Source organism: Amphimedon queenslandica, unplaced genomic scaffold (genome assembly GCF_000090795.2).
Source record: "Amphimedon queenslandica unplaced genomic scaffold, v1.1 AMPQUscaffold_13516, whole genome shotgun sequence".
NCBI lineage: Eukaryota > Metazoa > Porifera > Demospongiae > Haplosclerida > Niphatidae > Amphimedon > Amphimedon queenslandica.
Genome location: NW_003546248.1, coordinates 44715 through 70587, shown reverse-complemented (window position 1 = coordinate 70587; position 25873 = coordinate 44715). Strand labels below are relative to the sequence as shown.

The window sequence follows — 25873 nt, the reverse complement described above, 5'->3', positions numbered from 1 at the left end:
TCTGCCTTTGGATGGCCTTTTCTTTTGTGGTTTGGGGGTTGTCTTTCTCAGTTGTGATAGGGGAGGGAGTTCAAACTGAACTTAGCTGCAATTTTTGCTGAAGAGCAGGACTGGGTGTATAATTGTCCATTTGTATGATTCATTAAACCGTCTTGAGACGTTCAAATCTTCACAGTGGAGGTCGTGAGGTAGGAGATATTTTGGGGACTTTCTTCTTGCCAGAAGGTACTGCTATAGTCTACCAGCTTCTTTCCCAACTGTTTGCCGCATGTTGTGATGCTATTGTAAAGCTATATATATGTACATGTATATGATTTTCTTAATATTCATTCAACTTGTGTGCTAAAGGATAACTACTACTAATTCTTACTACAATTACAATGTATACTGGTGCAGTTTACAATGTACATGTTTATAATTTAATTTTTTCTTATTAAAAAGCTATACAAATATATTGCAAAAGGTACTACCCCAAATCTGCCAAATAGGAATGGTTGCATCTTACTCCTCAGGATACCAGCGTAACCCAAAGTTCCAATGGAACCCTCCCCCACTCAGGAGGGACTCAGTGGATGCTTTCCAAAAGTACTGGTGTCTGACTTCGGGTGGTAGTGGCAGTCTAAGATCAGCAAATGTCTCAACAGTTGCCTTTACTCAGTTCCTCCCCCACCTCGACCAGCAAGCTGGATTTAGTGTGTTTGTGTTTCGACCTAACCCCCGGGCTATGTCTCAGGACCCAGCTACCATAACCGTAGCCTAGCGCTGGGCTTGCACCTCGATTGAAAGTACTGGCATCTTCAAAGCTCAACACATCCATTGACTTAAGAGTCGAAATTAACAGAGTATGGGGTTTCCCTTCTATTTGAAAATATACTTACTGGGCAAGGGACAGACAGTCTGGCCTTGAGAACCAGAAATGGCGGGTTAAAGATCTTTTATGGGGTTTAGGAAGTAGCCACTAATTGACTATGTATTATTTATTTGACATTTCATATTGTATTGATAAAAGAAACACAATCACTCAGACAGTTAATTTGTGATAATGTACAGTAATGTTTGAGTCTATCAAATCAATGACACACTAAGATCAGTTATATAATTAATGTACATGTATGACAGTCACAATATTTTACTGTTCCATAGAACTCAGCCAACTTTAATGTAGTCCCTCATCATACCTTCCTAAAATACAAAATCATCAACTAAACCCATTTTATCACTTTACCTTCAGTATACAACTTGTATAAAAAAGGAATTCCATCACTGATCACACACTAATGGTATTCTTTCAAACTCATATTATCATTAGTGACATAGAAGAGCATTATTCCAGACTGTTTCCAGTCCAGTTCAGCACATGTTCATTCATCAGTACCTGGCATGTACATTAATGAATCACCATATACTACGGAATATCTTGCAGCTTCCTCATCTACAAAAACAAACCTGTCAATGTCTATTAAAACAGGATGTCTCATTTCATTGAAACCAACATTTTCAAGCCTTATATCCATGTGGGCAAAACCCTTGCCATGTAATTCTGTAATTGCCTCAGCAACTCCTTCAGGAAATTTACGAATCTTTGACTTGGCATCGTTTTTTGATATGGGCGAGGAAAACAAATTATACTCAAGAAATTCAACTTCGTTGTGTATAAATTAATTAATGGGAAAAGCAATGTAATCTGCAGCAATGTTACATGCCTTTAACCGATCACGAATGATTTCATGCATTGTTTCATTGAATACTTGTATACTTTATTGTGATCTTTCGATTTCAGTACAATCCTGATGGTATTTGAGATAAATCTTGTAGATTTTGACTTTCTTTAAACTTTTCTAAAAACGAGCGTGTGACTGGCATGGTGAAATAAGAATGTTGTTCAATGCTACGTTGGGTAGTGTATAAATATTGTATTTGTGCATTGTGAATCTTATGTATTTGACGGAAAACATCATCCTTTTCCAAGTAAATAGAAGAAATCGTGTACGTGAAATTAAATGGATTCCATGTGCATTCTACCAGTTCTACCATACCATTTTTTACCGGTATAATAACTCCGCTGATAGAATCGAGTTCTCCACCATCATCTCTGCATACCTTGGCATTCATGAGATACTGTAACTGTTGTACGAGTCCAAATGCAAGTTTCCTGACTGTAGAGTCTCTGTCACCTTTCGAAACAACCTCAAGTTGAACAGATATTTTTTCTCTAAAATTTTCTTCACTTCCACATGTGACAATGTCACATTTTTTAGATCAGTAGAGAATAAGCTTTTTTGATCTGGAAAAGAGCGGCCAATTCCCTTTTCAATTGTAACAAAAGAGCCATGAATGCATCAAAACAGTCTTGTAGCCATTCTTTCATTTTATCACAAACTGTATTGTGTGAGGTAGTGTCCAAATGTGGATCGTTAATTGTTAATAAGGTCTCGCAACGTGTACGGTTGTGAACAAGAAGACAAATTACGCCGTGTTGAAAGTAGCCCCGCATTATTTGGAAATGAAGTAAATATTGATGAATACGAAGCACATTGACGCTTAGCAACTGAAGCATATGTTGATTCTCCTCTTTTCTTTTCGAATATAAAGTTGGGACTTTGGTCTTGCAAAAATTTTAGCAACGTTGACATCCTATAGAGATTTACAATATATGCATACAGTACCTAACAGATCCAATTCAAATGATGTGTGTCTTATAACAGATAAATTTTATGACACAATGATGTAATTGGTACCAGACTCTTGAGGGTCTAGACTATTTTTATGACTGTGGCATAATGGCATTAATATGGAAATCACAAACTCACTGTGACTTGTTATTAACCCGACTATCTCAACACACTCACACCAACTGACATAATTAACTTACACGAGTATATGACACAGTAGCCTGAACTACTATAAGAGGAAGAGGGCCTAGGGAAGAGTGAAGAATAAGAAAGAAAGATCTCTAGACTCTGTAATCGATTATAATAATCAACTTTACATGAAACATGGATCACATGAGCACGAGTTTCATAAACCCATGTGGAATACAAAATGGCTCCGAGTAATAAGAAATGTAGGCATGGCAATGTCTGGAGGTGTAGATTCATCAGTAGCCGCTTTGCTATTGAAACAAAAAAGTAGTCCAGTTGTTTCTAAGTACCGTTACTATTGTTTTATAGGTTGTAATGTTGTGGGATTTTACATGAATAATTGGGACGCACAGGAAGAATACAGTCGATATTGTAATGTTGATAATGATTATATACTGTGCATGCATTACGTGCTCATAAAGGCATCAATGTGTGTGTCAGAATTTAGAAAGTGTGAGGACCGTCTCTCGGCCATTTTTAATCTGATCTCTCTTTCTCAGAGCATATTAATTGTGTTGTCTCCAAGGCCTATCGAATGTTAGCTCTGCTAAGACGTACCTTCACATCCTCAACTTCTATATCTACCAAAAAGCAACTTTATTTGACACTTGTCCGTCCAATACTTTGTAATCTGGAGGCCTTACCTCATTAAAGACATTGTGGTCCTTGAGAGGGTACAAAGAAGGGCGACCAAGTTCATTCTCAATCATTTCACCAGTGACTACAAGACCAGACTAAGGTCCCTAAATCTCCTCCCTCTGATGATGACCTTTGAGTTACAAGATCTGATATTTTTCATTAAAGCCATAAAGACACCTGACCCTTCCTTCAATATTCTGGACAATGTCTTCTTCTCCACTAATGCTACACGTTCTGGTGCTGGTCTCAAGCTCCGACACTCTGTTTCCTCCACAAACCTGAACTGTCACTTTTATTACAACCGCCTCCCTCGTTTGTGGAATTCACTACTTGTCATCCAAGACTCACTGTCTCCAAATGCAGCTCTAGTAATCATAAAAAATCACTTCTGGTCCACATTTGAATCTGTTTTTAACCCTAATCAAGCATGCACCTTTCACTCACTCTGTCCATGTAATTTATGTATGTTAAGCCCTTCTACTACAAACTTCTCTTAAATAATAACTAGTGTATTCTGTCTAAATTTTGTGTGTGTGTTTGTTTGTAAAGGCTGTTTCGGCATGTTCGACTCAGACCTCCAGTGCTACCATTATCTGACCTATCCTCCTGAAATTTTTAATCCTTCATTTGTGTCACTGGAAAGTTACTATTATTATTATTATTATTATTATTATATACCCTGTACTATAGTCCATGCAAGTTATTTGGCCAATTTTTTGCCAACTTTAAAAATTCGTGCAATTAAATTTCAAATTTGATCTGAATCAGCTCAAATTACCTTATTCTATATCAGCACTATAGTCCATGTACGTGTACATGTATGTACATTTATCAAGCCCAACCTTCCTTACATGTATACAGGTTTGGAGACTAATCTGCCACACATGAATCAGAGGAGGATGGCAGTTATCAAGTATTGTTGTTTTTGTTGTTGTTGTGTTAGGTTTTGCTGGTTCTCTTGATCCTTTTGACTCTTATTTCAGAGCTAGACTGGTTTGCATGTTGCTGGATACTTGTGGCAGTTATTTTGACCATGGATCCTCCAAACGCAAACTTGACTCCTTTATCATTGTTTTTCAAGTAAAACACTATTTTATAATGATAATGACCATTAAGTTTTTCTCTCCTCCCCCCCCTCTCTCTCTCCCCCTCTCTCTGTGTAGTGTTATTTGCTAAACAAACGTCAGCCATTGCCACTTGAAGTTGAATACGTTATCACAGACTGTCTCCTCTCCCTTCATCCTAACCTTGTTCTATACAACAACGTAACTGAAGCTCAGGAAGCTCTCTCTGAACTTGAAAAGACCTTCAGGACCAAACTAGGAGAGAGTGATGGGGGAGAGGATGGAGGAGGAGAGGAGAGTGATGATGAAGATGAGAGAGGGTTTGATTGGGGAGGGAAGCAAGAGGGGGAGGAGGATGAGGAGGAAGAAGAAGAGGTTAGGTTTTTAAATTAATTTTTTTAGAATTGAAATTATTTTAGAATGAGGAGGAGGAGGATGTTGAGGATGACGAGATGTCCGACTTGGTTGATTTTGGCGGCGTGAGTTTGTTTGTTTTTTTTATTTATGTACATGTTTGTTTGTTTGTTTGTTAGGACACAGCTGTGATGAATAAGGGTCCAGAGTTATTGAAATGTGCAGAAGATAAAACTTTTTGGCTGAATTTGATGAAATGATAACAGAAGTTAGTTTTTATGACAATGAAAATAAATTATAATGAAAATGTGGGGGAGGGGCTAATTTTTGGAATGAATCAAGCACTATAGCCTTGGATATTTTTCAAAAATTGGCTCGTTTTTAAAAATGCTTATAACTCGAAAATTATTTGTCGGAATTAGCTCAAACTTTCTACATAGCATAAGGACATCAATGTCCATTAGAAAATGTAATAAAAATTTGGGGTAATTTTTGAGCCATTTTTCAGAAAAAACCATGGGCTATAGCCTTGGGTATTTTTCAAAAATTGGCTCTTTTTTAAAAATGCTCATAACTTGAAAATTATTTGTCGGAATCAGCTCAAACTTTCTGCATAGCATAAGGACATCAATGTCCATTAGAAAATGTAATAAAAATTAGGGGGGGATTTCGGAGCCATTTTTCAGAAAAAAGCATGGGCTATAGCCTTGGGTATTTTTCAAAAATTGGCTCGTTTTTAAAAATGCTTATTACTCGAAAATTATTTGTTGGAATCGGCTCAAACTTTCTACGTAGCATAAGGACATCAATATCCATTAGAAAATGTATTAAAAATTTGGGGTGATTTCGGAGCCATTTTTCAGAAAAAACCATGGGCTATAGCCTTGGATATTTTTTAAAAATTGGCTCGTTTTTAAAAATGCTCATAACTCGAAAATTATTTGTCGGAATATGCTCAATCTTTCTACATAGCATAAGGACATCAATGTCCATTAGAAAATGTAATAAAAATTTGGGTAATTTCGGAGCCATTTTTTCGAAAAAACCATGGGCTATTATAGCCTTGCGTATTTTTCAAAAATTGGGTCGTTTTTTTTAAATGCTCATAACTTGAAAATTATTTGTCGGAATCTGCTCAATCTTTCTACATAGCATAAGGACATCAATGTCCATTAGAAAATGTAATAAAAATTTGGGGTGATTTTGGAGCCATTTTTCAGAAAAAACCATGGGCTATAGCCTTGGGTATTTTTCAAAAATTGGCTCTTTTTTAAAAATGCTCATAACTCAAAAATTATTTGTCGGAATCAGCTCAAACTTTCTGCATAGCATAAGGACATCAATGTCCATTAGAAAATGTAATAAAAATAAGGTGTGATTTTGGAGCCATTTTTTCAAAAAACCATGGGCTGTATAGCCTTGGGTATGTTTCAAAAAGTGGCTCCGAAATTACCCCAAATTTTTATTACATTTTCTAATGCACATTTATGTCGTTATAGCCTTTGGTATTTTTCAAAAATTGCTCATAGCTCAAAAATTATTTCTTGGAATCATTTCAAACTTTACAAGTGAGTTTGATATGCTCTTATCTTTCTCTTTCTCCCTAGACTTGTAGAGCTGATGTTCCTAAAGTTCCTGTTGTTGATATAGCTATACCTATAACACTTCGTAAACCAATTGAAAAACCAGCTACTACCAGCACTGGTTGGTGCTATAATACCAGTACATTTATTTACTTCTTTTCTCCTCGTTCCTCCCCTTTCTCTTTCTCTCTAGTTGAAGATAAAGGTCAAATGAAGTTCACAGTTTTGATGAAGAAAGGAAACAAGCCTCAGGTGAGAATAAGGATCAGTATAATGGCTAATGGTGTCAACTGAAATTTGGAAAAATCAAGGGATTTTAAACTCAAAATGTTTATAAAATTGTCTTCTTTTGTGTCTTATTTTAGCTCAAAGAGTTGAATGTACCAGCTGACAATATCCTGGCATCAGGCCTCAAGGAAACCCAACTGGTAAGCAGTTACTGTGCTATAGCTAGTTCGTTTCTTGTGGAAGTAATTTTTGTGGAGGCTCAAATCCACTGAAATTAATTCCACTAAATTTTATTAACATCAATTCAATATTAACAAAAATTTTCAAAAATGAACTCCAAAAAAATCTCCCTGTCCTCCATTAGGCACTTGAGAATGAGAAGAAAGAAATGAAAAAGATTGTACTGACACACGAGCGAAGGCAAACTGAAGAACTGAGACAGGAAGAGGAAGGTTTGTATTTATTTATTATTTTTTTAAATTTCATCATTTATTAATTGTTAGCTCAAGATTTCTACCAAGTCAATTCTTCTCGTCAGATCCCATTGAGACAACCACCTCAACACCATCCAGCCTGGAATCCTCAGCATCACCATGGCAACCATTTCAAGCCACACCCACATAAGAAACCCCCTGGATGGAACAGTAGGAAGTGATGGAATGACTTGGCGTTGTTATTACGCAATCATCGAGTGACCTGTTGCTGAAGAGATGTGAAAAAATTTAAAATTATAATTTTGATGAACTCAAAATTAGATCCCATTATAATAAATGGATTTTGCCTCATTCTTAATTATTGTGTATGTCTTGAATCATTATTATAGTTGTGTCGTTCTTAGATAATATTGATATCCCAACAACATCCTAGGTTTTAAGTTTGCGAGTCATAGGAGAGTTGTATTTAAAAATTTTGAAAAAATAAACACAGACAAAAAAGCACAAATAACTGTAGATGTGTTATGATTATTTTAATAATAAATTCAGTAGTGTATTGTTTAATTATGCAGTTGTTTCTAGTTCAGTAATCTTCAATCCATTCATTTTCAGTGACAAAGGCATCAACCACTTCCTTCATTGCAAGATTTGATGTCAGTTGATCCGAAGTTAACTTTGTCCTTGTGATAGGATCGAAATGACCAACCCTCTACATTAAAAATAACATTAACAATAAAATACAAGTCAAAACAATAATCACGTACATTTAAATGTTCCTCAATATCTTTCCTATCATATCTACATGAATATAAGCAACAAAATAATAATAAATTAAATATTAATTTTATTTATATTTTACGTTATTCCACTGGGAGTGATGACAGGATCCTCCATTAGCTCAAAACTGATTTTACCACACAGGTAATCAGGCACATCTCTGCTCTAGAGAAGAAAATGATAGAAAACGGAGAGCAATAAAGCACAAGATGTGCTGTACTAAAATATAAGGTATGAACAAGAAGAGAATAAAATGGTGAAGAATTCTCCAATTTTATATTTTTTTCCTGATATATAGACATGTACTTATGTTGTGTAAAAAGTTTGAGCTGATTACAATTAAATTTGGCTTTTTTTACAAATGAGAGAATTCTCCATTTTTAAACTTCTTCCTGACACATTTAGTTACTTTTCTCGAGGCATCAGCTTCTTCAAAGACACGTTTCAATTCTTTCAACCTCTCATCCTACGAATGAAAATAAAAATAAATAAAACTATAACTATTATTCTTTTTACATGTTGCTTGACGATCACTTCAGACTCTCTCTCCTGCTCTTCTATTGACAGCGAATTCGACTCAGCCAAGAGCTCATCTTTGTGTTTCAGGAGTAAATCATTTAAAAGATGAAGTAGGTCAGACTGCTGGTTTAACCTTTGCTCCTCTTTTTCTTGCCACCTCTAAAAAGGAGTGGAAAGTTGGGCGAGTTTTTTTCTCAAAAATGTTATACTTTTCTCTTTGCTTGTCTCAAAGCACTTGCTATGTCATCACCGAAATTCCTCCTCTGCTCCTTAGCAAGTTTATGAGCTAATTTCATAATAAATATTATCTTACAAGAATTAATGAAAAATGACATGCATTTTGTATGCATGAATACTAAGGCCTTTTCACACTGGCACAGTTTTTAAAGTGCTTTGGTCACACCACATTACAATCCACCTCTGGAGCTTGGAAGTAAAGTGAGAGTGATGTCCATTAATTTGAAACCACTCTATAGTGTGAATACAATTAATAGGCATTAATACGTATTACTTTTGCCAGTGTGAAAAGGGCTCTATTCTTTTTACTATATATATATATATTTTTTTTTTTAATGAATAAATAATAGTGTAGCTAATTGCAAGAAAATTAGTAAGTGATAATGAATAAAGAGGTGGTCATATGTGGTTATATATTTTAAATATTCTCTCTTCCCTGTCCTCACCTGTTTCAAATGCTTCAATTGCTCTTTCATGATTACCCAATTCAGTGTAAGCCTGTCCGATATAAAAGTGCGCCTTAACGCCAGCTGGGTCAATCTGAATGGCTGTCTGACAATCATCAATGACTGATGACCATTGTCCTAGTTTAATATGACACAATGCCCTGTTGGTGAATAGGCGAGAGTCTTTTGGAGTCTTAGTCTACAGAGAGACAGAGGGAGAAAAGGAAATAAAAATAAAGAGAGACAAAAAGGGAAATAGAAAGGGGAAAGATTAATTTTGAATGGAAAATAGTTCCATAATGTCATAATAAAAACTTTATTGTATACCCTCTAGACTAGCAATAAGGAAGATGTTAGGAATGAAAGAAACGCTCAATATCTTACAAGTGCTGAGGAGTAGCTTTCCAGAGCGTCTTTATACTGACTCTGAGAGAAGAAACGATTTCCTCTACTTCTGGCCTCCATTTTTATTTACGCTTCTAATAAACCACACCTACTACAAAACCACACCCCACAATAAGGGTAAAATAATCATTATCATTATTTTTTTTGACAAAAAAATAACTGTTAATAAAAGTTTTATGATTTTTCTTTTTTATCAGAAGGAGGATGGATCAATGTTTTTTGCTTGTCAGCTAGTTTAAGGAGGTCCCCAGTTGATTCACGAGCTCTTTGGAGCAAACTAGAAAAAAACAACAACAACAATAATAACTACATTTTTTGTTGCTCAAATTTTCTACATTTATCATGTAATATTAATTGGTCAAGAGCCTTTTGAGAAAAAGCATTCAGACATGAACTTTCCCATGCTCTTTTAAATCAAAGTTGGATCAATTTTTATTACATTTTCCTCATCTTAGTAAGTCTAACCTGCGCAAACTGTTAAGCTGTAAAGTCCCCATCCCTCCTCCTCCTCCTCCTCCTCCTGACAAGCTGTTAGGTAACTTCCCTAGCAAGTTCTGCATTCTTTGCTGATGATGAGGCAACCACTAAACAAGAAGAGAGTAATAGCTATATATAAAAATTGATATTATATAGTCGATGGTGTCAGTTAACTAGCAGCAAGATGTACCCACTAATTAAGTCAATCCTTCAATAAAACAACAAAACCTTTGCCAGAGACACCCCTGAAGAATATACAAGTAGTTATTTACTTTCTGCAGTCTTATTGTATCCTCTTTGGTGCATTGAGCACTATGGTCAAGGGACGCCATTAAATTACGTAAATCTTCACGAACAGGAGTACATTTCCTTAAAGAAATTTAAAAAATTAACAACAAGTGATGGAATAATACAACTCTCTATGCCCCTTTGTCTCCCTTCTCTCTGCTTTTCTCTCTCTCTCTCTCTCTCTCTCTCTCTCTCTCTCTCTCTCCCTCCCTCCCTCCCTCTCTCTCCCTCCCTCCCTCCCTCTCTCCCTCCCTCCCTCCCTCCCTCCCTCCCTCCCTCCCTCTCTTTCTCTCCCTCCCTCCCTCTCTCTTAGTCTCACTCTAGGAAATGATATAAGTTGCCATAAACATGATTTCTTCCTGCTATCATTTCTGATAATTTCTTGTCAGCCATTCCCAACCTTTCCTTAATGGTTCTCCTGTTGAGAGAAAAGAGACAAATACAAATTTTAAATTCATTAAAAAATTCAAATTTGATTGGAATCTGCTCCACAAAAAACAAACAATTTTCTCCTTTTTAATTTTGGCCCACAACCATGTACTACTAATTTGATCAACTTTGAAAATTTATAAAAAATCCAACTTTGATTGAAATCAGTTCAAAGATTCTACACAACACAAGTACGTGTACAACGTATATGTAAATGTATCAAAAAGTTACTCACTTGTTATATTCATGTGACCTTCTATCATAGTCACCATGAATAGCTGTAATATAAAATTATTTAAAAAATATTAAGTATAAAAAATATATTCAGGCATACCGCCTCTTTGCTTCTTCTGTTCTTGAAAAGCATTAAAAATTTCTTCAACTTTATCAACATATGACATCATAGTCTTGGTACTACAGTGGATTAAGTAGAATATACTTGTAAAAGGTGGCATTATTTTTTTTGCTTTAACCAAAATGTTTAATCTAAACACAGTCCCCTACATAAGATACATACCTTTCATTAAAAACTTTGGCAAGATAGTTAGTGTCCCAAATGCTTGAGCTGGTTATTGAATTAACTGTTGAGTGGAAATCCTTTGTCTGTTCATGAAGAGCAAAGCTTTGATCTCTAACCTAAAACAATCAAGAGGTATCAGCTTATCATGTAACGAATTGCATGATTACTGACATCCACAAGATGTTTATTCTTGTCTTCAAGTTGTCTTTGAAGATCAGCAATATCATGATCAAATGCTGATAAGGAAAAAGGGAGTGAGTGAGGGCGAAGGAGGAAGAACAGAAGAAAAAGGTGATTAATGCATTTAGATGAGCAATATGATTCCTACCATTGTTACAAAGTGGGTTGATAGCTTGAAGGAATTCAACATCAGACTGAAGACTAAACATAAAAACAGAAACAAATTATTATTATTATTATTATTATTATTATTATTTATCCTTATCATTTCTTTGCTTTATTATTATTGTGATTGGATAATAATAATAATAATAATAATAATAATAATAATAATAATAATAATAATAATAAACATTATTTCTAATTATTAACACTATTACCCGACTATCTGAGAGTTACTGATGTCAATTAGCGAGTTAAAACGAACTTGTACTTCTTCATATTTCCTACACCAGGCACGATAGTCCTTGTCCAGAGTTTCCCTCAGACACAAAGCCCCTTGGTTCATTAGTCTAAAGTATCTGTCCATTGTCTCTGCTGCTCTGTACATTACCCATATTGCCTTTGTGCAATCCTGAGAGGGAGGGAGAGAGGGGGAGAGAGAGAATGGAAGAGAAAGTTTATTTTAAAAGTTATTCTAACTTTGGCGTATCGTAGATCGTCAACCATAGTTGTTTCAGGTGGCATATTAGGAGGTTGGGCTAAACAATAATAATATAATAATAATAAATACAGTATAATAATAATAATATAGAAACACTAACTGACAACAGGTGTAGCTAGTTTGTCAGGTTTTTGAGGAGGACCGCCAAACACAGTCAATGGAGAATCAGGCTACAACAATAATTAATTAAACAATAAAATTAATCAATTAAATTACTGTTGTCAGTGGAAGGTCTCTTGCTCTGACTGGTTCCGTTCCAAATAAAATATTTTCCAGATACATTTCCATGTGCTTCGGGTCTAAGGAAGTCTGTCTTGCTATCAACTCCTTAAACTTTGGAATACTATTAGAGGTGAGGGGAGGTAGAAAAAGGAAGAGATCATTGTCGCTAAATACATGTACATGTACATGCATGTATTACTAACATGTCAGCTTCTCCTGCATCGTCTACATAAATCATGTGACACGTACAACGACTCACGCAGAAAATATGAACAACCTAACACAATACATAATCCTTCATGATCTTTCTCCCTCTCTCTCTCTTACATTTTGTTTCTTTATTCCATCGATAGCTTTAAAAAATCTATCAAAAGCCCACATGCTATCAAAAGTGTCCAACACTCCAGCAAGAATAGGAGTTATGATATCCCTCAGACCTCTAGAAAATGTGAGTACAATGAATTTGTAATACAATTGTACAAATATATGTGCATAATACAATAGAACATACTGGGAGATGACTATATCTGGTGGGAGTCTATCACTGTAGTATATAGGTGCATTATATTCTTGCTGCCACCCAAGAATAATCCCAGTCTTTTTCTCATTTATAATCTTAAACCTGTCATCAACTGATAATCATGTGAGAGTCATATACATGTAATCACTAACATTGTTCCTCTGTCCTGCCTCTTCCTGTACGGGCGAAAAGGCAAGCGACCGGTGGCAAGGTGAAAGAAAGTGGCACCCAAACTCCATAGGTCCACTTTGTCCAAGAATTCTTCTTTAGAGCGATAGTTAATCAGAGCACGTTCGTACATAGCTGGGTACTGAGAGAGAGAGAGAGAGGGAGGGAGGGAGGGAGGGAAAGAGAGAGAGAGAGGGAGGGAGGGAAAGAGAGAGGGGAGAAGAGTGAGGTATAAAAAAGAGAGACATTATAAGTCATATCATCCATTATGTATTATTATTAGTAGTAGTATTATTATTATTTAAATAAAATAAAAAAAGGAGGAAATGAAAGGGAAATCTTTCAAACATTATTATCATTCTTATTACCAGATACTCCTCCGTCCCGTGTAGTGAGGTGAAATGTTCATTAGGATCAAGTTGTCTTGCTGTACCAAAATCAGCCAATTTGAATACAAAACTAGAACAACAAAGACACATTACTTACATGTACATAGACTACATTTAGGTAATAAAAACATTCATTTAAATGGGCGTGTACATGTACAAGCACGCAGTACCTTCCATCAGGATTGATGCATCTCATTATATTCCCTGGTTTAATGTCTCGATGAACAAACCCATGATCTCTCAAGTGTCTCATACCACTAGCTATTAATAATAATAATAATAATAATAATAATAATAATAATAATAATAATAATAATAGTAATAATAATAATAGTAATAATAATAATAATAATAATAATAATAATAATAATAATCAGAATGTGTGTACGTATAATGGGTAATAATAATAATAATAATAATAATAATGATTGTATAATAAAACTCTTACCAACGTCAAAAATGACACTCTTAAATTGATATTCGTCAAGTCCGTATGCATTTTGAGGAGAATCGATAACTTCATACAGACTCCCTCCATTGCAAAGTTCCATTGCAATAATGTGATATTGATGCTTTTTCTATCATAAAAAAATTAATAAAACAGGGTACGGCTTGATAACCTCAATTTCATTCAGTTCAAAGAATGAAACAATATTTGGGTGAGTCTTGAGTGCCTTTATTGTTTGCATTTCGCTTTGCATCGCCTTGTACTCGCTTGGGCTTGTGAACATCTTGATGGCAACCTTGTCACCAGACCTCTAAAAATCAAATATACAACACTCCTTCCTTCCTTCTCTCTCTTTACTTTACTGTAGCCAGCGAATACTTGTCCAGTGGCTCCTTGGCCCAGCTTGTCTTTTGACGACCATATGTAACTGAGAGAGTAGTATTCAGTCTCGTCTCCTCCTCCGATGAAGGCTGGCCTCACTTGCTGATAATTATAAGCCATTGCTGGTTGTTAATTGATGCAGAAAATGGATGAAGATTGAAGAGAAGTAAATGGGGTAAGTTTTGGGGAAATACCCTCTCATTATAAAATAGGTAACGTCATTGAAAAGAAGTCTATTTATAAAACTATAAGGGGTGTGTCTTTCTTTGATTTTATTAGCACTTTAATAGCAGCTGAAGAAGAAGTACCCTGTGCCCCGAGAAAAATACATTAAAATCTGATCATGGACATGGAGGCTATGGATACTGCCGGTAAGCCTTCTCTCTTTCCCCTCTCTCTCTCCCTCCACTAAACTAATTTATGTTGCAATTCTTTTCCACACACACCCCCACCAGTCCGCATGCCCATTACAGGTGTCACACTCTATGACAATGGATATGCTGTATTTGAGAGGCAGACAACGGTCAGTGGGAACGGGCAGATTGATCTCTACTTCCCAACGGACCTCATGAAGAATGTTCTGGAATCGCTCGAGTTTTTAGGCGATGCGTCAGCCAATGTTGGTAATATTGCCTACGAAGCCACAAAACCGACTGCAAATATCGAGATAAAAGAAACGGAGCCGCTACTGAGTTTGATACGCTCACTTGTTGGCTGCCAGGTGGTGCTTCAAACTAACGATGGGGCGGAGCAAGGGATTGAGGGGCGTGTCCTCGGGATTGAAGAGAACATAAGCGTTAGAGGAGAGTCAACATCACAGGAGCACGTCGCCTTGTACCTCCCAGGGGGACGCCTAGGGATGTACCCCTTGGATAGCATTCGTAATGTGTGCCTCTCTGAGGAACAAGTCCGTCAGGATATATCCTTCTCTTTGGATCTCACTAAGAACAAAAGCAGGGAGGACATGCAGAAACTCTCTGTGTTTTATTCAAACGTGGATTCTCCCAAGAATCTCATTGCCAGGTACGGGTTTCAGGTCAGTGAATGGAAGAGCTCCTATCGTATGTCGTCAGATCCTCGTCAGCCTAACCAGCTAATGCTTCACGGACTAGCCATCATTGAAAACTCACTCTGGGAGGATTGGAACGACGTTAAGGTCACTCTGGTTGTCGGTGCTCCTGCTATCCACTCTGAGAAAGAGCAAAATGATGAAGGAGCCTGGCGTCTTGTTGTGAAAACCCTTGATGGGTCTTCGATAACTATACGCGCCAATCCAAAGGACTCTGTCCTCGCTGTGAAGAGTAAAGTGGCCAAAAAGAAAGGAGTGTCTCCTTTCTCTTTTAAACTCGTGTTTTGTGGTAAGGCTGTGGAGGATGGTCGCTCTCTCTCTGATTACACTATCAATGACAATGCAGTCCTCCACATGTCCTATGTGGATAGTAGGGGAAAGGGAGGAGGAGTAGCAGCAGCTGGAACCATCTCACAGGTAAGAGGGACAAGAGAGAAATAGAAAGAGAGAGAGACAAGAAACTGTGCTACCTAATGCTTAATACATAAATACATACATGTGCATGCAATACCAAAAGATACATGTATAGTACATTGTATTATTCTTACTGTTATTTTGAGAGTGTTAAGACTGAATCAACAATACTATTGTTACAATTTACAATTTACTTTGGGACATTCTTTATCACAGGCACAGTTTGTAATGGCAGCCCAGGATCACCTCTCCTACTATCAGATACCAATGCATGTCACTGCTCAGAGAAAGCAAAAGGCAATCGTTACGATGCTCCAGACTAAACTTGAAGGACAACAGGTGGTCCTATACGACGAGACGATAAGAAAAGGGAATCCACTGTCCTCCATTTTATTTGAGAACACCACAGGTCGTACACTAGAGGGAGGCAGTGTTATATTAACAACTGCTGAAGCTTTCCTGGGGCAGAGTACCCTACCCACTCTTAGCCCAGGAGATGAGTCTCCTCCCATACCTTATGCAGTGGAGCTCGGCTGTGAAGTATCTAAAGGTAACGACAGTACTTATCTACGTCCTCACCGCATTGAGATTGTGGATGGAAACGTTGGCCTCTATAGGATACATAGGGAGGTTACCATATACCGTATTTCAAATAAGAGCGAGAAGCAGCTTGACTTCCTTCTCAACCACCTCTTCCTTGAGCAGTATGACCTGGTTCAGAATCCCAACAACGAGGAGGAGGAGCCTGTTGACATCACCGACAGGTTCTACCAGTTCCGCTTTCAAGTTGATCCAAAAGTTGAGAAGAAGTCTTTCCTAGTCCGTGAAGAGATTACAGACAGGAAGGAGCATGGTATTCGCGGCCTTGATAAGGAGGAATTCGATCGCTGGGTTTCCAAATCTTACTTGGATGCACCGACGACTGAGTCTTTGAAGAAGACCTTTGAATTGCGCAAGCAGATTGGATTCTGGGAGAGAGATATATTTGAGAAGGAGGGAGAGGAGAGGGAGATAAACAGGAATCAGAGTCACATAAGAGAGAATATATCGGCACTTGAGAATCACACCAAACAAGCTGCTAAGTATATCAACAGTCTTGAGGAGGAGGAAGAGAAGCTTAAAGCCGCTAAGGTGAGAAAGAGAGCCTATAGTATACCATGAAATTTATGTGACAAAATTTTTTATGAATCCTGTATTTCTAAGATTTCATGAAATAAATTTTTGCAAATTGCTTGCAAACTGTACCACGTGGCAATGGAGCTGCAGAATTTTTCGAATTTCACAATTTTAATTTTTGCAACGGAACAAAAATAATAGCAAAATTTGCAAATTTTTTTTGTTGAATAAATCTCATTGTATCCATTATTATTTTGAAGTTCTTATTATTTTTAATGTTTTTTTGATAGGAAGGGGTGAAGAAAGCTAGGGCTAAGAAGAAGGAGCTTGAAAAGCAGTTGACTAATCTAATTGCTTCTATCAAATTTGAAAAGAATATCCCCAAACCAAAGGATACCTTGTCATCAGCTGTACCAATGGAGCAGTGACCGTGTGACTATAAAAATACTTATTATTTAATCTCCAGTAGTTAGCCATAGTTGATTTTAGTTCCCAGTTTAGTAGATCATATATTGGTTTATAGTTTTTGATTATGATTATACCAATTATCACATAATAGTATCAGGGTCTCCCACAAGGTTTTGGCATAGTGCTCAGCTTCTTGTTAGCGAATTGGATTTTTTAAACAAATTTTAAAAGTAGCTCCAAAATCAAACCAAAGCCAGTCTTTGGTCAAGTTTTGTCAAAAATGAAAAATAATATTCTTTGTTTTTATAATTTATTTTGGTGCAGATACATGTACACTATGTCGTTTAGAAAGTTTGAATTAATTCCAATCAAAATGAAAATTTTTATAAATTTTTAACATTGCTCTGAGAATAATTATTATACAGTATTAAATGCGTGGGCTGTAGATTAAGTTATTAAAAGTTATTGATTCTAGGTTAATTTGGGCGTGTCAGTGTCTGCTTGCTTGACATTGATAAAGTCAGTCTAAAAGTTACACTATTAAAAAGAGGCAGCATAGTGACAGTTTCTGTATCTTTTAAAGGCAATGGCTCATCAAACTGGGATCAAACGTTAGTTACCTTACCATACACGTGCAATATACTCCAGACACGGACTGTACTTACTCTCCAGCACCCTTTTACTCATCTTTATGTCACTACCTCTCCTTCCTTCTTTTAGCTTCTGATGAACTCAACGAGTTAATAGCTGAAGCATTGAACGGGAAACTGCGTATTCTACAAGTCGCCATTGAGAATGGTATGAATATATTAATATATGCAGTTCCACACACACTCATACTATTCATTGCATTCTTAGCAATACAATACCATGGCTATTTTGAGTGCATGGAATGCTTAATGAATGTATGTATTTTTGTATTATCTTTAGAGCAACTTGTCGCAAGAGAACACAGACCGCCGAACGGAACCTGGGAAGATGATATCCCTCCTCCTTTCCTCTCTCTCTCTCTCTCACTTTTCTTTTCCTTACCGCTCTCTCCTTTGAACACATTGTAGTTATGTGTTTAAGGGAAAGTCAGAGCTTGTTCCTAACACCCATAACTGGTGTAGCCAGTTTGTTTGGCAGCCATTTCGTAGGATGTTGTGGCCTGATGTATACAGTGTATATATTCACCTTTCATTCACATGTTCCTAATTTGGCATGTATAGGAAATTCAATAATCCAGGTGTTATATCATATTCATTTTATATACAGTATATTTATCAACATTTGTCTGAGATAATGCTAATCTTGAGTCAGTGTTAGTATCAAATAAGTTTTAGTATCAAATCAATGTTAGTATCAAATCAATGTTAGTATCAAATCAATGTTATGTCCTTAACTGTTGCTGTGTACATTATGATTCATTGATTCTCCCTTGCCTCCAAGACAAGGAAGCCTGCTACATTTTGTATCGTCTGGATGAGAGAAACGCTTACGAAAAGCATCTCTGGGTTTTTCTGACATACACACCAGATGAAGCACCAGTTAGTATTAACTTTCAAACCTACCCTCTCCTCTTTACACTTCTCTCCGTTTTTTTAGGTTAGACAAAAGATGTTGTATTCAGCTACCAAAGCCACAATGAAGAAGTCATTCAGCAGTGGTGTACTAATCTATGACATTAGTGCCACTAATAAAGTAAGAGCTAGAATCCTACATAATGTACATGAGGAATGTTTTGTTTGGTGACTGGATAAACTGACATTATTTATTTGAGGCTCGAGTGTTAACGAGTGTTAATGATTGCTTCTTTCCCCCTCCTTTCCTCTCCTCCATTATAGGATGAGATGACATTAAAAGGATACCATAAACACGTAGAGTCAGTTAATGCTCCTCCTCCGTTGACAAGAGAAGAAGAAGAATGGAAAGAAATAGAAGAGAATCAAGTCAGTTGATGAATTAGACACAAAAATGCATTGACAAAGATCACTGCATTGATTTGTCAATGCTGTGCATGTGCATATGTATTCATGATTTTCTTTATTTTTAGGATCATGTTGATGTTGGTACTACCACAAGACAGAGTCACCTTCAAGGCGTTAGCTTCCCTCTTCATGATGATGCATTAGCTGCAATTGAGGACTTGAAAAAGAAAAGGATACAGTACATTCAACTGGTAAGAGAAAGAGAGAGAGGGGGGGAGAGAGATATATATGTATAGAAGAGTGCTTAAAGATAATTTGAAATGGAAAGGGGAGTCACATGAATTGGTAGTTTATCAAACAGATTGTGACAGATGTTCAAACACAGTGTGCTCTATACAATAACTTAATGATAACCTATGTACATATACATTTGCATGTACATACATGTAAATCTATTTAATTTAACCAAGTGTGACTAATAATTATTTACTTTGTTTCTTCCTCTTCTCTCTAGTCTATTGATTTAGATAAGGAGGTGATAGTTCTTGAAGATGCAGCCGACAGTTTAAAACCTGATGACATAGCCAGTCATATCTCAACCACTAAACCTGGTTATCACTTGTATCTCTTTAAACACACTCATGAGGGAGATTACCTTGAGAGCTTTAGTAAGAAATACAATGTACATGTACTTGTAATACTGTAGTCTTAATAGTACTAATAATACTAATAATACTAATATAAAATAACTATTATTAGCCTTTACTTATCCCTTACAATAAATGTGTGCTCTTTCTTCCTTCTCCTTTCCAGTTTTTATTTATTCTTGTCCCGGTTACAAGTGCTCGGTAAAGGAGAGAATGGTATACTCCTCATGTAAGAGTCCATTAATATATGCATTGAAGGAAGACGGGGTTGCCATAGATAAAACCGTAAGTTTAAGCAAAACACTGTGTCCCTCTCTTTCACCATTTTCTTCTTTCTTCTTCTCCCCCCCTCTCTCTCTCCTTTAGCTTGAGTTGGATGATCCTTCAGAGGTAACTGAGAAGTTCTTAATGGATGAGTTACATCCAGTTCAGCAAGCCTATAGACCTCAGTTTGCTAAACCCAAACCACCTGGAAGGAAGAGGTAGAATCTCTTGTTTATCTTTATTTCTCCGCGAGTGTTTCATGAATTGTCAGCTGCAGCATTATTGTTTGTGTTTAGTTCTCTAAACTTAAAAAGATACTATAGTTCTATGATTATTTATTAATATTATTATTATTATCATTATTATTTGAATTGTTTTCTCTTGTGAATTAGTTTATACTTTTATTAAAAATAATCTATACATTAATCTTCATTGTACATTCTTAGCCAATACAGTTATTATCATTAGCATTTCGTTCATGGTCTTTCCAAAATCAATAAGTTTTCTCTGAGCTCACCCACGCATTAATTTCCTTGCTAGCTAGAGGATCTAGGTGTGGTCCAAGAGTGCTGCATCATGGTCATGGGGAAATTAAATTACAGACTCTCACCTTTGATTATCACAGTCTTCACAGAAAATGTCAGCAGAAGTTCAGGCAGAAGTAGGGCTACTGGTAAAGGAGAGCGGGAAGGCCCTTCCTCTTCGTTCTCTGGCCGTAGAGGGTGACATCAATGGCTACGTGGTGGGCCTCTCCATTAAGCTCATCTATGACAATGATAACACTGGCCCGGTGGAAGTTACGTTTCGAATGCCCCTGGAGGAGAAATACGTCCTTACCGATTTAACTGCACTCATAGATGGAAGGCGAATCAAAGCAGACGTGAGAGAGAAAGAGGAAGCGAAGGTGGTTTATGATGACGCCATTGCCAGCGGATTGCCTGCTGCACTCGGGGAGGAGCTCAGTAAGGATATATTTTCAGTATCTCTTGGGAATCTCCCAGGAGGAAGCAAAGCAGAGATTGAGCTCAGCCTTGATTGGCAGCTACCTATAGATGCCGAGGGGAAGTTATCTTTCACCCTCCCAGCTGTGCTAAAACCAAGATACACTCCAGCTACCTCCCAGGGAATAGGAGCAACACCAGCTCCACCAAGCGAAGCTTCAGTAGATGGTCAAGCTGGTGTTTCCCAGTTTCTTCTAAGAGTGCACAATGCAACTAGCATAGCATCTGTAACGTCAGCTACTCACTCTATTTCTGTTGAAGAGCAGGCAGATGCTGATATAAAGGTCGTTACTTTATCAGAAGAGCATGCACTCATTCTCAAAACTGATTTGGTCATTCAGATTGGTCTAATTGAGCCTCATAGCCCTATAGCTGTGGTGGAGAAAGGAAAGGGGAGTGATGGTACTTTTAAATCCGACCACTTGCTCATGATTAATTTCATGCCTCAGTTCCCAGCACTCAGTGATTCAACTCAGTGTGAGTTTGTGTTTCTTGTTGATCGAAGTGGGAGCATGTCCGGTCGCTACATCAAGAGTGCCTCAGAGACACTTGTACTCTTTCTTAAGAGTCTCCCCGAGGGATGCTACTTCAATATTTATGGGTTTGGTTCTCGCTACGTAAGTCTCTTCTCTACGAGTGTTCCATATAATCAGAAGAACCTTGAGAAAGCCATTGATCATGCACAATCACTGAAGGCTGATCTCGGTGGTACCGAGATTCTACCTCCACTCCGTGATATTTACAAGAAGGATCCGATTAAAGATTTCACTAGACAGATCTTCTTATTAACTGACGGGAGTGTCAGTAATACCACTGAGTGTATTGATGAAGTGAAACGTAATGTAAACATTGCTAAGTAAGTCGTTTAAACATGTGTCAAGAATGTAATGTATGTTGTTATGTTATTGTGAATTTTCTTATTATTATTACTATAATAGGTGTTTCACGTTTGGTATTGGTTCAGGTGCTTCTTCCGCTCTTGTTGAAGGAATGGCTTCTGCTGGGGATGGTACGGCTGAATTCGTAAAGGAAGGAGAAAGATTACAACCAAAGGTAATAATGATAATAATAATAATAATCAATAAAACATTAAAAAATATACAAGTTATCTTCAGGCTGTAATGTACTATGACTTTCATTATTAGGTGATCAGAAGTTTGAAGCATGCTCTACAGCCTTTACTCTCCAACGTTAAAGTCTCTTTCAAATTCTCTGCCTCTGACGACATACATGTGAAGCAGGTTCCTAAAACACTGCCAAGGATATTCGAAGGAGAAAGGATCACAATATACGGAATAGTAAAGAGCAGCGACATATCCAGTCCTCTTGAAGGTGAAGTGACATTAAGTGGTCAAATAATAACGTCTGAAGACCCCATCAATGTAACCCACACTGTCTCTTTTAAGGAGAGCCCTAGTGATCATGGGGTGAGCACTATACACCATCTTGCTGCAAAGACATGGATACTGGAGCTTGAGAAAGAGAAGCAGCCAAAGGAGGATATCATCAAGCTGAGCATAGAATCGAATGTGATATCAAGTGAAACTGCCTTCATTGCTGTTGATGAGGAGTTCTCTACACCAATCAATGAGCCGCTAACAAGGGTCAGCATGTCAGCATTAAGAGATCAGCTTGCAGACGTTATGTATCTATGCAGTGCCTCCATTGATAATGTACTGACTCGTGGAGATAAATTGGATTGTCTAGAATATCAATCTGAGTCACTTGCTACTAATTCAGCAATGTTTATGACAAAAGCAAAGAAAAAAGGAGGTTTTGGAGGAGGATTCCTGTCAAGCATTGGGTCTGCTTTGTCTTCAGTGGCAGGTAGTTTCTCAAGGAGATCCAATACCACACCAGTTTTTGATGGTGCTACAAGCTCCAGGTCTGCTCCAGAGCCTCAACTACGAGTGATTGATGATCTACTAGGGCAAGAAGAAGACAGTGCATGTATGTCTTTTGCACCCGATTCCAAGATTCCCAGTACAAATGTGGATTCTCTCTCTTCTCTAATCCTCCTACAGCAAGCTAATGGTTCGTGGGTTCTCAATGAAGAATTAGCTTCGCTCTTGCAGTTGAGCTTCACTGATATAAAGGACAAGTGTCCTTCTGACTGTCCCAGTGGTGAAGTGTGGGCTACTGTACTTGTGATTACTGTATTACGCTCACGCTATTCTACACAAAGTGATGAATGGGAGTTGGTGGTGAAGAAAGCAGAGACTTGGCTCAAAAGGCAAGCACAGGATAGCATTGGCACCTTGTTCACTGAAGCTAAAAATTTGATCGGATAACTATTTTAACAATTAATCATTTTTATTCTTTGGCTAGTAGTTGTTAGTTAGGCAGCTTTATTATTATAGTTCTTGTCATGTGAAATCATTAATTGGAAACTTTAGTTGATTTGATTGTTTGCAAATAATTATTATTCATACATGCATAACTCCACCTTTATAGGGTGTGACTATGTGTAAGCAAAAGCAACAATGCAAGAAGAAGAATCTTACCTACAAGTGACTTTACAACTTCAACCAACTGTTGATAAAGATAAAAATGACTACCCACTACCTAAAGACAGGAGCCTGACATTCTCTCAGTATCCCCAAACAGGACTAGAAGTGAAGAGAAGAGTACAAGACAAATTCCACATACCACTGTGTCTACAAACAATTTATTTTAATTCATTTGTACTCGAGGACAACCAGGAACTGAGAAACATACACTTTAGAGAAGGAGACACCCTCACAGTATCCTACACTACTCATGGTGACCTGAGTACTGTCCAGGACATCATTAATGCCATCACCACCGTATCAGGACAACTTGAAAGCATCAAAGAGTCTATTCTAGAAGGTAGTCTCACTCAAGAGGAATATGATCAAGTCTTGGATTACAATTTCGTTGATCATATAAACGAATCGTTTGTGAGGACAACCCCAGATATAGTCAAAGTCCATCACCTTTACTTTATACATAATTTTGGAGCTGATGTCTTCTTGAAAATCAAGAGACTCCTTGCTGGGATCCCATGGGAAAAACTACCATTTAAACTCCAGTGCCTAGAGCATGCAGCACTCAAGTATTTCTGGAGCCTCTCGTCCACTATTGGAGTTCGCTGTTACTTATTCAACTTTCCTGATCTAGTGGAACTAATTGCTAGCTCAATACTTCGAATAAAAGCTATTCCAAATGAGAAGCTTAGCATTGCTAACATGCACTATGCTTATCTTGATGGCTATTATTTTGTTGTTAGATCAGCAATAACTATCATGTACAGTGGCATAGGGACTATGGCAAAGTAAGGAATCATGTATCTATATTCTATGAGGTTCAGCCTATAATAAAAGTAGAGGTGGTTGGAGACTAAAGCCGGATTTACAATATGACGCTAGTCCTGACGTTACGTTGACACAGAAGTTGAATCTGGTTCAACTCCAGCGTGAAGCATGCGTGAAAAGGTCAAATCGCCTATGCTTTTGATTAAAAATTGACGTTACGTTGGCCTAGCGTCATATTGTAAATCCGGCTTAATAGTGTTCCTTTTAAATTTATGTACACCATACTAGTAGACTACAATGTCATGCTTTATGTATCATGGTTATTAATGTAAATTGGATGGTTGGTCTAAGTGATGAACTGTTGGTTCATTTGTTGAGGTGGTTGTCCCGACCACCATAGGCAGAACTATGACTTTATAAAATGGCATAACAATCAAGACCTTTTCAATAACATATGCTATATACTTGTATAATTAATTTATTTAATCTATTGCATTCCTTCTTTAGTCTTGCTGAGTTGATAGAGTTTAGAGAAGAGATTGCTAGCATGCCAAACTTGTTAGACCAGATGACCTCAATCATGCTCTGTCCTCAATTTGGCATAGTAAATACACACCTTGGACTCTCAACTCTGTTTGCTTTAAGCTTCTCCCCATCCTGCCACCATAAAATAGCCAGCCCATTGATAATAGAGAGGATTATGGAAGCATCCAGTCACAAGAGGCTAGCTTCAAAAGGAACTGTCACTGAACACAACAGCACCATGATCAAGTAAATTAATTTGCAATAAATTTGTGTCAATTAAATCAATGTGCAAGCCAAAATTAGTCTATTACCAAGCTTAATTAGCTCAGTAAATTTTTAATTTTTATTTTTCAATTTACAGTTATTTTATAAGCGTTTACCTTGCCCTTGTGAGCCCAATGCTATCAAGGAAGGAGGAGTTTCATTCGCTACTACTCCAGGTCATATCACACATGCAGCAGTTTCTTCAAAAAACAAACTACGAAGCAATCCATCAGGCTGAAGTGAAGACTGGACATGAGTGGTCTACAATAAAACCAATTCTTTGCCTGGTCTACAGGACAATAGACGAATACAATGACATCCCACTATTGCCAGAATTATACAGGACTAGTTTACAAGTTGGGCTCATTAGTCTACAGGAAATAACTCTTGCCAGTGATTTCAAAGAAATTGTGGAGAATGAAGGACTCCATGACTACTTAATGTGTCTTCCTTGGTACATGAGAGATGATGAGCTAAGAGAAGAGGCTGAGGTTTTGTATAGATTGGTACAGGCTAAGATAAAGACATCATGTCCTCCTACACTAGTTAACCTAATAAAAGGATATCTAGCAACCAATGCTGGCTTTACACTACAGGAACTAATGTCACCTTCCTTCATTGAGACACTTGAGCAAAGATTAACTTATAATTGAGTTTATACAGTTTTTATAATAATTTTTAAAATTTAATTTGTGTGTAACATTTTTAATTATTATTGTGGGTGTTGCTTCACATTCTTTTACAAGC

At 37.1% G+C, this 25873-nt stretch overlaps 7 protein-coding genes and 2 long non-coding RNA genes across 9 annotated transcripts; 5 read left to right on the top strand and 4 right to left on the bottom strand.

Moving 5' to 3' along the window:
- On the bottom strand, window positions 1-1263 carry LOC109583886 (uncharacterized). The gene is made up of 2 exons (XR_002185757.1): window positions 1226-1263; window positions 1-1182 (listed from the first exon to the last, which is right to left on the bottom strand). It is a non-coding gene; the product is annotated as an uncharacterized LOC109583886 (long non-coding RNA).
- A 3720-nt stretch (window positions 1264-4983) lies between these two features.
- On the top strand, window positions 4984-7585 carry LOC109583872 (regulator of nonsense transcripts 2-like). Its single transcript, XM_019999374.1, has 7 exons — window positions 4984-5043; window positions 5098-5186; window positions 6526-6622; window positions 6695-6753; window positions 6867-6929; window positions 7094-7181; window positions 7233-7585. Exons 2-7 carry the CDS (start codon window positions 5175-5177, stop codon window positions 7382-7384), a joined length of 471 nt encoding a protein of 156 aa, XP_019854933.1. The 5' UTR covers window positions 4984-5043; window positions 5098-5174; the 3' UTR covers window positions 7385-7585.
- Window positions 7586-7604: 19 nt separating this feature from the next.
- Window positions 7605-9619, bottom strand: LOC100639971 (STIP1 homology and U box-containing protein 1-like). The gene is made up of 8 exons (XM_003382918.2): window positions 9527-9619; window positions 9143-9341; window positions 8669-8745; window positions 8457-8618; window positions 8350-8406; window positions 8023-8105; window positions 7928-7961; window positions 7605-7872 (listed from the first exon to the last, which is right to left on the bottom strand). The coding sequence occupies exons 1-8, from the start codon at window positions 9605-9607 to the stop codon at window positions 7747-7749; spliced, it is 819 nt and encodes a 272-aa protein (XP_003382966.1). The 5' UTR covers window positions 9608-9619; the 3' UTR covers window positions 7605-7746.
- Window positions 9620-9639: 20 nt separating this feature from the next.
- Window positions 9640-14446, bottom strand: LOC100636688 (serine/threonine-protein kinase TBK1-like). Its single transcript, XM_019999330.1, has 22 exons — window positions 14210-14446; window positions 14025-14162; window positions 13853-13982; window positions 13575-13665; window positions 13384-13474; window positions 13000-13157; window positions 12839-12949; window positions 12655-12766; window positions 12531-12604; window positions 12322-12448; window positions 12206-12275; window positions 12084-12142; window positions 11822-12015; window positions 11590-11642; window positions 11433-11497; window positions 11259-11377; window positions 11076-11155; window positions 10977-11019; window positions 10632-10730; window positions 10297-10393; window positions 10013-10131; window positions 9640-9824 (listed from the first exon to the last, which is right to left on the bottom strand). The coding sequence occupies exons 1-22, from the start codon at window positions 14351-14353 to the stop codon at window positions 9722-9724; spliced, it is 2277 nt and encodes a 758-aa protein (XP_019854889.1). The 5' UTR covers window positions 14354-14446; the 3' UTR covers window positions 9640-9721.
- A 32-nt stretch (window positions 14447-14478) lies between these two features.
- Window positions 14479-17393, top strand: LOC105313960 (uncharacterized). Its single transcript, XM_011407803.2, has 4 exons — window positions 14479-14604; window positions 14689-15719; window positions 15933-16847; window positions 17123-17393. The coding sequence occupies exons 1-4, from the start codon at window positions 14577-14579 to the stop codon at window positions 17258-17260; spliced, it is 2112 nt and encodes a 703-aa protein (XP_011406105.2). The 5' UTR covers window positions 14479-14576; the 3' UTR covers window positions 17261-17393.
- A 328-nt stretch (window positions 17394-17721) lies between these two features.
- On the top strand, window positions 17722-20498 carry LOC100636563 (twinfilin-1-like). Its single transcript, XM_011407332.2, has 10 exons — window positions 17722-17851; window positions 17961-18038; window positions 18171-18221; window positions 18639-18769; window positions 18828-18923; window positions 19067-19171; window positions 19276-19401; window positions 19665-19818; window positions 19964-20082; window positions 20164-20498. The coding sequence occupies exons 1-10, from the start codon at window positions 17827-17829 to the stop codon at window positions 20281-20283; spliced, it is 1005 nt and encodes a 334-aa protein (XP_011405634.1). The 5' UTR covers window positions 17722-17826; the 3' UTR covers window positions 20284-20498.
- On the bottom strand, window positions 20356-20737 carry LOC109583841 (uncharacterized). The gene is made up of 2 exons (XR_002185722.1): window positions 20672-20737; window positions 20356-20630 (listed from the first exon to the last, which is right to left on the bottom strand). It is a non-coding gene; the product is annotated as an uncharacterized LOC109583841 (long non-coding RNA).
- LOC100636438 (von Willebrand factor A domain-containing protein 5A-like) lies at window positions 20609-23478 on the top strand. The gene is made up of 3 exons (XM_003382974.3): window positions 20609-21918; window positions 22001-22115; window positions 22208-23478. The coding sequence occupies exons 1-3, from the start codon at window positions 20699-20701 to the stop codon at window positions 23351-23353; spliced, it is 2481 nt and encodes an 826-aa protein (XP_003383022.1). The 5' UTR covers window positions 20609-20698; the 3' UTR covers window positions 23354-23478.
- Window positions 23479-23530: 52 nt separating this feature from the next.
- Window positions 23531-25868, top strand: LOC109583823 (uncharacterized). The gene is made up of 3 exons (XM_019999304.1): window positions 23531-24357; window positions 24845-25108; window positions 25224-25868. Exons 1-3 carry the CDS (start codon window positions 23546-23548, stop codon window positions 25777-25779), a joined length of 1632 nt encoding a protein of 543 aa, XP_019854863.1. The 5' UTR covers window positions 23531-23545; the 3' UTR covers window positions 25780-25868.
- The last annotated feature ends 5 nt before the right edge of the window (window positions 25869-25873 follow it).

Bases quoted from the DNA above. Each gene is read 5' to 3' on its own strand.
- LOC109583872 (XM_019999374.1), top strand. The intron at 6,623-6,694 runs GTTGGTGCTATA...CTTTCTCTCTAG, and splicing joins ACCAGCTACTACCAGCACTG to TTGAAGATAAAGGTCAAATG. The intron at 7,182-7,232 runs GTTTGTATTTAT...ATTAATTGTTAG, and splicing joins ACTGAGACAGGAAGAGGAAG to CTCAAGATTTCTACCAAGTC.
- LOC100639971 (XM_003382918.2), bottom strand. From the start codon at position 9,607: ATGGAGGCCAGAAGTAGAGGAAATCGTTTCTTCTCTCAGAGTCAGTAT. The intron at 8,106-8,349 runs GTAACTAAATGT...TTTCTTCTCTAG, and splicing joins AAGCTGATGCCTCGAGAAAA to AGCAGAGATGTGCCTGATTA. The intron at 7,873-7,927 runs GTACGTGATTAT...TTTTTAATGTAG, and splicing joins ATATTGAGGAACATTTAAAT to AGGGTTGGTCATTTCGATCC.
- LOC100636688 (XM_019999330.1), bottom strand. From the start codon at position 14,353: ATGGCTTATAATTATCAGCAAGTGAGGCCAGCCTTCATCGGAGGAGGA. The intron at 12,767-12,838 runs GTATGTTCTATT...CACATTTTCTAG, and splicing joins CCAGATATAGTCATCTCCCA to AGGTCTGAGGGATATCATAA. The intron at 11,378-11,432 runs GTCAGTAATCAT...TGATTGTTTTAG, and splicing joins AGAATAAACATCTTGTGGAT to GTTAGAGATCAAAGCTTTGC.
- LOC105313960 (XM_011407803.2), top strand. From the start codon at position 14,577: ATGGACATGGAGGCTATGGATACTGCCG. The intron at 14,605-14,688 runs GTAAGCCTTCTC...CACCCCCACCAG, and splicing joins GGAGGCTATGGATACTGCCG to TCCGCATGCCCATTACAGGT. The intron at 16,848-17,122 runs GTGAGAAAGAGA...TTTTTTTGATAG, and splicing joins AGAAGCTTAAAGCCGCTAAG to GAAGGGGTGAAGAAAGCTAG.
- LOC100636563 (XM_011407332.2), top strand. From the start codon at position 17,827: ATGGCTCATCAAACTGGGATCAAAC. The intron at 18,039-18,170 runs GTATGAATATAT...TATTATCTTTAG, and splicing joins ACAAGTCGCCATTGAGAATG to AGCAACTTGTCGCAAGAGAA. The intron at 18,770-18,827 runs GTTAGTATTAAC...CCGTTTTTTTAG, and splicing joins ACACACCAGATGAAGCACCA to GTTAGACAAAAGATGTTGTA.
- LOC100636438 (XM_003382974.3), top strand. From the start codon at position 20,699: ATGTCAGCAGAAGTTCAGGCAGAAGTAGGGCTACTGGTAAAGGAGAGC. The intron at 21,919-22,000 runs GTAAGTCGTTTA...TTACTATAATAG, and splicing joins CGTAATGTAAACATTGCTAA to GTGTTTCACGTTTGGTATTG. The intron at 22,116-22,207 runs GTAATAATGATA...TTTCATTATTAG, and splicing joins GAGAAAGATTACAACCAAAG to GTGATCAGAAGTTTGAAGCA.
- LOC109583823 (XM_019999304.1), top strand. From the start codon at position 23,546: ATGCAAGAAGAAGAATCTTACCTACAAGTGACTTTACAACTTCAACCA. The intron at 24,358-24,844 runs GTAAGGAATCAT...TTCCTTCTTTAG, and splicing joins GGCATAGGGACTATGGCAAA to TCTTGCTGAGTTGATAGAGT. The intron at 25,109-25,223 runs GTAAATTAATTT...TTCAATTTACAG, and splicing joins CACAACAGCACCATGATCAA to TTATTTTATAAGCGTTTACC.